Here is a 9,229-nt window from a genome sequence, read left to right as displayed (position 1 = left end):
TCAGTTGGATTTTAGAACAAAATCCCTCTTTAGTGACCAAACCAACCCCCGTCCCCCAACCCAATTTCTTTTTTATTGTGCTCAGCATCCCAGAATACAGCGTGTTTCCTGCAGGGAGATGCAAACTATGCACACCATATCTGATGGTATCTTGGCAACCAGTCAGTCTTCAGCCCTTTTCTGGGGCATCAGCGATGGCCGGGGGCATGACTTCGCTAGCGATGCTGCAGCGGGACCAGGGATCACACGCTAGCCAGTAGATGCGATATGAACACTACGCCACCCCGGCAGGCCTGCTTCAGGTTTAAATCCTGACTTTTCATGGGAAATTCGCACAGCAGAGCCATCATGGAACCACTTACTTCACAGGAAGTGTATTGGGAATACAAGCGGTTCTGTGGGTTTGGTGGCCAGTACTTTTCCATTACAGTGTGACTCTGAAAGGGCTTATTTTCAGTTAGAAAAGTACTGTCTTAGAGATTATATTATTACACATGGTTTTATGTCTTTTATCCAGAATTATCCAGAACAGTTCAGGGGAGATTTCCATTCCATTTGATTAGCCTTTTGTGGCAAGCTACGCTTGTTAAAGGGTACTTCTCTCTTCCTTGACAAAACAAGTATTATTTAATCTAGCAGAGGGCTGGGGCATAAAACTAAGATGGCAAATGCAGAAGATACTCATCTGGGTTCGCAGCATTTCCCAGTCAATTCACGCTCCTATTTTCCCCTCTACATCAGTCTGAACGCAGAGAGAAGCTCAGGAGGAAAGCATGGTGCTGGTTAAACCCTTCTCTTTCAGAGCAAATACAATATTTATCTTAATTTTCAACTGCTCACCATGTGCGATATTCAACTCCTTCTCATACAAACAACATAAGTGAACATAAGGGGAAGCCAAACATTTCATGGCTATTATAGTGGTAGAGTGTGTGTAGGCAAGATACAGCTCTCATTTGTACCCCGTGGTTTGGCTGTGTGGAACATTGTGAAGTCGCATCAGCAAGCCACTCTTTGCATTTGGATTTGAATTTGAGAGACAAATATCGTATGGACAATAATGCTGATGGTGATGGTGCCATGGTGATTTTGCATGATGGCTTGTGTGGGTGCTGACGGTCTGTTGTGGTCACAGATTTGCATCAGATATGAAATACACACACACACACACACACACTCACAAGAACATGTGCATGCATACATACACACACATGCATACAAATACAAACACACACACCTATACACACATACACGTACACATCTATCCGCAGTGGCCAACACTGCCACCACCAGCAATGCATATCCATTGCAGCTATGTGGCAGCCTGCTCTGGCTTTTTTTAAACCTCCTCTCAGGGTGCTAGTCAGACTAATGTCCTACTGTGTGATATGGTGCCCTCTGCTGTCTAATCCGTGGTCTCAACAGGCAATATTAGGACTGCCTCGTGCGTATCTTTGTGGCTGTGCTTTTATCCATCCATGCATGTGCGAGACAATAATATAATACCAAAATATGAAACATTTTTTTTATATAAAGTGAGTAGTTGTATCTTTTTTTACATTGATTTTCATTTCAACTGACTGAATAAAAGAATAAATATGAATTTAAGTGCATCACTAACAGGAAGTCATAGTTCATAAACTTAAGTTTAAGTTTTTTTAAGTTTTTTACTGAAATACCAAGTTAAGAAAAGGAGTCATTTTACTGCCAATATATATATTTTTTACTTTTGGGTTTGGTTACATTGAAATACAGAACAATATATTGTTATAACAGCCTGTCTGTGATACTCAAAAATGTTTAAACCGGTTAAGCATTTGAATTCCTTTGAAGCCAAAACGTTACACAAATAGTCAACCACAAAATATAAACAACAATATCTATAAGGTAGCATTTCTACACTTAAAAATAAAAAAGAACCTGTACAATATAAAAATGTCTAATAATAACGAACCATTCTTTGCTACGGAGTGGATGAACAAAAGCGATGAGATGGAAGCGGCCACGTTACTGTCTGCGCCTGGGGGTGAACATCATGGTCAGCTCGCTGTCTTTCTCAGCCAGCTGTTGCGACAGGTTGTTGGTCTTGCGGATGTTGTTGAGGGTGCGGCCATCTCGAGGGCACATGGTGTACCGCGACAGCAGCGTCGCCAAGATGGCTTTCATCATCACCATGGAGATGTGTTTCCCAACGCAGGAACGTGGCCCGGAACCGAAGGGCTGGAAGAAACGGTTGGGCACCTAACGGGGGGCAAAACACAGAGCGCACTTATGATACGGCCCGTTCAGTAAAAACTACCTGACATCTGCATCTGAGTTTTGATTGCCTTGGACTTAAGGTGATCTGCCAGCTAGGTTTTACAATACACTCACTCTATGGTGGCTTTACACCGTGTTCATTTGGCAATTCCTTATTTTATACTTTTTTTAAACAATTTTTCATGACACGATAACATTTGATTTTAGAAATGTATTCTGCACCTATAAATTATTATGGAAATTATTTCATTTAAAGAGAAGCTTTTCAAATTTACAGCAAAATAACGCTTCAGCTTTTCATTTGCATTTTTTAATCTAAGGATTTAATTTATTGGAGGAAACATGAATAAATAATTGTTTGAACATTCAATAAAATAAAATAAAGCCACTTACAGTTTTTTCAAAGTTCTCTAGGCTGAATTCATTGGGTTTGGAGAAGAATTCGCATTTATGCATACGCCCAACATTAAGGATGATGTTCGTTCCCTTGAAAACCTTGTAGCCTTCGATGACATCATCCTCCAAGGATTTCCTCATGGTGAAGTCCACCACTGGATGATAGCGTAGGGACTCATTAATGAAACTCTCCATGATGATTAGATGTTGTAAGTTGCTGTTTTCTGCTTTCTTGTCACCTGTTAACACATTTTTGAGATGGTAAGATTTCTTTTTCAGAGGATAACTTCTGTCACTTATTTTGATGGAAGCAAACCTGTTTTGATGGAAATATTAATTCATTGATAATTAATTATGAGTTATGTATCCATATAAGAAGTCACAGTTTGTTATATAAAGTGTTGGCAAAGGCTAGAGTATATACCAAAATATTAGCATTGATTGATAGAAAATTTTCATACATAGCATCTGTAACAGGTATACTGTGTGTGGATTAGCACACCAAGCACCACAGGAGACAATTACTTTATCAACGGGGTATTTTAAAGGATAAGGCAATGTGTTACTATATCTAGTCTTGAGTCCATTTCATTGGTTTAAATCAGCCGATAATTAATGGGGTGAGAAGCTCAGTGTTAGCATTCCTGAAAATACTTTAAATGAATACCAAATCAGTAGAGATGATTCATTTTACTTTGGAGCCAATGGACAGCCTGTGGCTGCATCACTACCAAGAGTGAGGTCATGTGATTGGCAGTCATTATTGTGATAGGTTTGTTGATGTCGTGCCCAGTGATGTCACATATTTCCTGCGGTACTTGGTGTCACTTTCAGCAGATGTCCATCGGGTGGCGCTCACCGATCACAGTGTCCAGCTCCTTCAGTATTTCCTGCTCTACCTCTGGGTTCTGTTTGAGCAGCATGAGCATGAAGAACAGGCTGATGGACATGGTGTCTGGTGCGGCTATGATCATCTCCAGTATGCACTGTCGCACGTTTTCTGCCGACAGCTCCCCGTGGTTCTGTGAAAGACACACCCACCCCTCGGTAAAAATCAGCCAGGCTTTAAGAGGCTAAATGGCAAACTCTGCACAAGAGTGGCAGGGGAGTGAGGCTTTGTGAACCGCAGAACTGGTGGCGTGCCTGTGTGCTGTCAGTCACTGATCTTGAAAGTGGACTGTTTGATAGCTCGTTTGGGCACTGTGCATTGAGGCTCCGGAAGCCTCTCGTTCCTAACAGGCGGGAGCTGATTGTGTCTCACCTGAGCGAATATTAAATCAGTGGCAAAGTCAGCATCATCCAGCTTCTCTGCCTCCTCGAGAGCCTTGCGTTTTTTCTCCACGAGTATTTCCATTGCTTCGTGCAGCTCATGGCTAAAAAAATAAGGAAACATTTAGGATTAAAAAAGCGATAGCTTGTGTGTATATAAAAATATAGTGTGTGTGTGTGTGTGTACGTGCGTGCGGGTGTGTGTCTGTGTGTTATATATAGGGTGTGTGTTATATGGGGTATACTGTATGTGTATGTTACATATGTGTGTGTGTATTTGTGTGTATCTGTGTGTATATGGTGTGTATGTGTGTGTGTGTTTATGTGTGTATGTATGTATGTGCACTCACGCTGCTTCCTTGTGTTCTTTGTACATCCACTCAAATTTGAACAAAAAGTCTGGCCTGATCAGAACTGTCTGCCAGGCTTCAAAATACTTCTGAATTTTAACCAGAAGCTCCTTTTCTGAAAGAGACAAAACACAGAACAACAGTAGCAGTTATTCCTGGTGGTGCTGGCAGTGAAAGCAGGGTGTCAGGCTCCAGTCCTGGAGGGCTGCAGTGACTCTCAGTTTTTTTGGCGTATTCTGCGCTTAGGCGCTTAAATATTAGTCACTGATTGGCTAGAGTCCAGATAACAGTCTTTAGTGGATCTCTGATTGAAAGGAAGACACAAGAACCTCTAAACACTGTGGCCTGCCTGAGATTTGTCCATCCGGACCTGAAGTGCAGTTGATGGCTCTTATGCTAGGGGAGATTAAGCACTCTGTCAGTGAAGGCTTCCCTGACTCACCTCTTAAAATTTGCTGTGGCAGAAGCTACTGGCATTTCTAGGCATGCGGATGCCATTGTGCTTATATTTAAACTGTCTAGATGTACAGTGACTCTTGCTTAATGCTGCACTGCATGAGCAGTATATAGTAGATGCACAGTTTTTGCAGCTGGACTTCAGTTTCATGTAGCAGTTTTAGAAACAGGGTTGTAGCAGTATAACACAGACTGGCATTGTGACTGAGTTTCAGAAACAGGGTTGTAGCAGTATTACACCGATTGTAACAGAGACTGAGATACAGAAACGGGGTTGTTATAGAAACAGAGTTATAGAAATAGGGTAGTAGCAATATAACACAGACTATGTAACACAGGCTATATATGATACAGGTAGATGACTGCAACCCTGTAACACAGGTTACGTAACTACAGAAACGGCTGTATCTGTGTAACTGAGCCTGACTAATGCAGTTTTCTGAGTGTACATTATAGGTTCTTAGCATGTGTAGAAGCGACGTCATGCGTGGGCGGCAGTGCGGTAAGATGACTGACCGTTGAGGGGTACCCTGAGGAACATCTGGTTGGAGATGTCCACTATGGTGCAGCGCAGCAGGTTGAGGATGTCCACCTGGCCCGAGAGGTCGGTCAGCTCCTCCAGCTGGTCCAGGTGCGAGTCTGTGGAGGCGACGCAAATGGCCACCGTGCGCTGCAGCGCAGGACCTGTTAGAGCTGACAGGAACAGCACACCAATGGTTGATAACAGTGACTGCAGATTAGTAGCACTGGGAGATAACATGGGCTTCTGAATGACAACATTGACTGCTCACTAAAAATGTTGATTACCTGATTACCACTGATCAGTAACATTGATTGGCTGAATGACATTGATTGATGCCACCCATCTACTTTGGGTATTTACAGTGCTATTCCTTTTACTACGAAGTACTGTTAGTTAATATCTGCAAATAATCTTAAGCACGCTAACATTTTTGTATTTTTTAGAGCATTAATAATATGCCCATTATTATGAATATTATGCCCATTAATTATTTCACAACCGTGTTGAAATATCCTTTTTTCTTTTCATTGTGTTTTAATTCCCACCCAAGGGAAAGAGAAAGAGTACCTTTAGCAAAGTAGGTGCGGACTTTCTTCCAGAGCTCTATGTTGTTGTTGAAAATGATTCCTCTCTCATGCATGCCAATGCAGCGCAGGCCTTGTTTACTGCCGAACCTGCTGGTGTACTGAGGCTTCCTCAGCACCTGGTACACTGCAGATGACCTGGAGGGTTATTGCACATGGTCATATAGTAATCTTCCCTGTATACTTAAATAGTGCTCTTTACTTATTATACACCTCCTAGAATGAAGCCATTTGAAACGAATAGGCCTGTATAAAAATAACACGTTTATCATACAATGTATTCACTTTTAAAGTTGATTTTTATGACTATTGTACGCTTGCAATACGCTGGCCATTCTTTACTGTCAGCGACATGAAGATAAGGATTTGTCATGCATTTGAATTTCTTTAATTGTGACAATTGCTGAATGGTATGTGCCACGGTCCGTTGATAAGCGATAGTAGTACTTGCCTGCTAAGGATGATCGTCTCCTCTCCGTTTATCCACACCCTGACTATGTCCCCATATCTTTCGTTGTAGTAATTGCTCGCGGTGCCAATCCCGGTCCAAATGAATCGGAAGTAAGAGAGAAGCGGGCCGACGCCCATGTAGAATGGGGGTCCTAGTGCAGGACAACAGTGACAGAGAAAATAGGAGACCACGGGTGAGACTCGGATACGGGACGACAACATTCCGACAAGGCGATCATTAAAGTCCATTAAGTAGGGTACATCTGCACACTGCACACGTGTGCATGGCTCAGGAGCATGGAACAATGAAGTAGCCTAAGGTAAAGCTGTAAGACAATTGTATATTTACTTCAATTAATTTATAACGCATATTTTCATTGATTTATTGACAATGTAGGTATACTCTAGCCTACTTCTATTTAACGCAGTTGTAGTGATTCACATCACAACTAAAATAACACAATGCCGTGAGACTCAGCAGCTTAAGAAATATATATAAAATATATAATAATATATAATATATATTAAATATATATATATATATATATATATATATATATATATAATACAGAAATGGAGGCACCCGTTTGATGATCAGTCTTTATCATGCATGTTATTCTAGCCTATACCTGGTCAACTGCAGTGGCAGAGTAGGGTGGCCAGGATGGAACCAGTAGTTACTTTGGTGTAGCACAGAAAAATGAACTTAAAAATGTGTCCAACTAGAAAAAACTGTCTATTTTAGGTGCCACCAACACACCCTTACAGACCCTATACACACACCCTTACGAACCCAGTTCATCAATTCAGGCAGTGGTGGACTACATGAAATAATATTCAGTGTATCCAACATTTTCTTTTTGTTCTTCTAATCCCTGAAGATGCCGTGATAAGAGAAATCTTGCACTATAACTGTAACTGATCACCACAGTCAACTATTCAATTCAGCGAGCAACAGTTAGCCTCCATCTGAACAAGCATTTTTGGCACTGATCTTTCTCAATTTTGCAAGAAAATGCATGGTTCAAAATATTTTACGTGTGAACCGACATTTTAGGCACAAATCTTTCTTAATTTTTCACACGAAATGCATGGTTCAAAACATTTTAAATCTGAATCAGTATTTTAGGCACGAATCTTTCTTAATTTTGCATGAAAAATGATTCAAAACGTTGTACATGTAAATGCAGCAGACATGTATAGCTGGTGAACACATGCAAGCACATTGCTGCAGCTGGATATAGCACCCTACCCTGTCATAGCACCTCTCAGCAGCTCTGGCAGCGGACACAGACTGAGCGAGCTACCCACCTGGCACAGAGGACTTGTCTGATCGGCTCCAGGCCACGAGGAGCGCACAGAGCAGGAGGAGCAACGCGGCGGTTGCTCCGGACAGTAACGCGGCGGTTGCTCCGGAGACGACCCTCCCCGCGGTCTCCGTGGCGTTGCGCGAAGCCGGTATGAGCGCTTCCATCACGATCTCCTCCAGGTGCATCTGCTTCATGGTGTGAGCGCTGCGTGACAAACGGGACGCCGCAGAGGGATGATGGGATAACCGTACGATCGACTGTCAGCTGGACTGAGCACAGGAGGCGACCACATTGGCCTCTCGGTATATATACCGTCACGCCTGGTTATTAGACGGGTCAGGGAGATTCAAAAGTCAAAACAAAAGAGAAAGTTTTAAACAAACTGGACTAACCTTGCTTTTTTCCAGCCCTTTCCAACTCTTGTCGTCCTTGAGTAGCCTATCTTACAGCAAGAAAATGTTGGCACACCATGTGAAACGTGTAACCAAAACACGTCCAATATTAAAGTTTTTTCCACATGAACCCTGACCCGCCATTTCTGCAGCTGGTGTCACCGAACCGGTCCTTATTAATTTCAGCTTCCAGGAACCAGATTTAAACTGTATTCTGTGTTTTTTGTGAAATGTGTAGAAAGCTAGAACAAGCTGAACACCTGCGCCCTGTATTTTTTTAATAGTAGTTATCTGTGTGCAATGAATCGCTGTTATTGCTTTTTTTATCATTTCGCTCAGATATTGTCCTCCTTCTTCCCAGCTGGGAGCAGTCCTTTTATGCTGGTTTGCTTTAGTCTTCTTTGCTTGTGTGCCAGTTTCTCAGTGCACCTGTGTTTTAAAAAAAATCTATTCCCTGGCCTCTGCATTAGAAAAATCCTATTATTATTATTATTATTATAATTATAATAATAATAATAATAATTATTATTATTATTATTATATTTTGGCATGATATAAATCTTTCAGTATATATCAAAGGAGCAGCAAGAACAGCACCAAAATTGGTACAGAACAGTCAAAACAGCAGCAGATTTCCAACAAGAAAAAATAAGGCAAACAACTTTAGTTCTTTGTAATTTGTTATTAAATTGCCATTGATTTTCTGAAAAATTAAATGTAACCATCAGACTGATGCTACTCACCCAACTTTTCCCTTCAGCTGATTGAGAGAGGTCCCTGGATATCCTGTCCCGTCCAGTATTTAAAACCCTGCTGTTCTTCTTTACAAGACTGTCAGCATTCTTTCTCTCTTCTAAAAACCCTGTCCTTTTGAGCCTTTGTGAGACTCTGGTAAGCTTGTAATTTGCTGGTTGCTTGGATACACCTTCAAATGTGGTTTCAAGTGCCATCTGATTTTGCATTAAGAAGCCCCCCCAGCACCCCTGAAGCAGAACAAGTAGGCAATGAAGCAAGACCAATTTGATGAGGGAGCAAAAAAAAAAATAGCAGACCACCCCCCACCCCCATAATAATGCAATACCAGTCAGACCAGGAAACTCTAAAGCGTGAATGTAGCATTTTTTTTTTCCAGATGAGAGGTTACCTCACAAAGCAGCAAAAAAATAAAAAAAGGAACTGGCTAATCCATCAGCTGAAGAGGTCTTTCAGCTGCTCTCTAAGTGTTCGGGTCAGCCTGACC

General features: G+C 41.7%; 1 protein-coding gene across 5 annotated transcripts; it reads right to left on the bottom strand.

The window, feature by feature from the left end:
* Positions 1–1,699: 1,699 nt before the first annotated feature.
* Positions 1,700–8,970, bottom strand: LOC118215725 (aromatase). 5 transcript variants are annotated; one of them, XM_035396685.1, is made up of 11 exons: positions 8,733–8,970; positions 7,990–8,039; positions 7,599–7,801; positions 6,289–6,439; positions 5,821–5,975; positions 5,247–5,423; positions 4,275–4,389; positions 3,917–4,028; positions 3,515–3,677; positions 2,653–2,894; positions 1,700–2,241 (listed from the first exon to the last, which is right to left on the bottom strand). In XM_035396685.1, the coding sequence occupies exons 1-11, from the start codon at positions 8,949–8,951 to the stop codon at positions 2,008–2,010; spliced, it is 1,821 nt and encodes a 606-aa protein (XP_035252576.1). In that variant the 5' UTR covers positions 8,952–8,970; the 3' UTR covers positions 1,700–2,007. The 5 variants fall into 5 exon arrangements, with proteins under 5 accessions (XP_035252576.1, XP_035252578.1, XP_035252581.1 ...); XM_035396687.1 differs by having other exon boundaries at positions 7,990–8,035; positions 8,733–8,840; XM_035396690.1 differs by lacking the exon at positions 7,990–8,039 and having other exon boundaries at positions 7,599–7,917; positions 8,733–8,964.
* Positions 8,971–9,229: the final 259 nt, after the last annotated feature.

The sequence above is a fragment of the Anguilla anguilla genome, chromosome 16 (genome assembly GCF_013347855.1).
Source record: "Anguilla anguilla isolate fAngAng1 chromosome 16, fAngAng1.pri, whole genome shotgun sequence".
Classification (NCBI taxonomy): domain Eukaryota; kingdom Metazoa; phylum Chordata; class Actinopteri; order Anguilliformes; family Anguillidae; genus Anguilla; species Anguilla anguilla.
This window is presented reverse-complemented; position numbering and strand designations above follow the sequence as displayed.

Coding starts and splice junctions, on each gene's coding strand:
- LOC118215725 (XM_035396685.1), bottom strand. CDS start 8,951: ATGCAAAATCAGATGGCACTTGAAACCACATTTGAAGGTGTATCCAAG. Junction 6,440..7,598: donor AGACAAGTCCTCTGTGCCAG/GTGGGTAGCTCG, acceptor GTCCTGCACTAG/GACCCCCATTCTACATGGGC. Junction 3,678..3,916: donor CTGATTTAATATTCGCTCAG/GTGAGACACAAT, acceptor TGTCTTTCACAG/AACCACGGGGAGCTGTCGGC.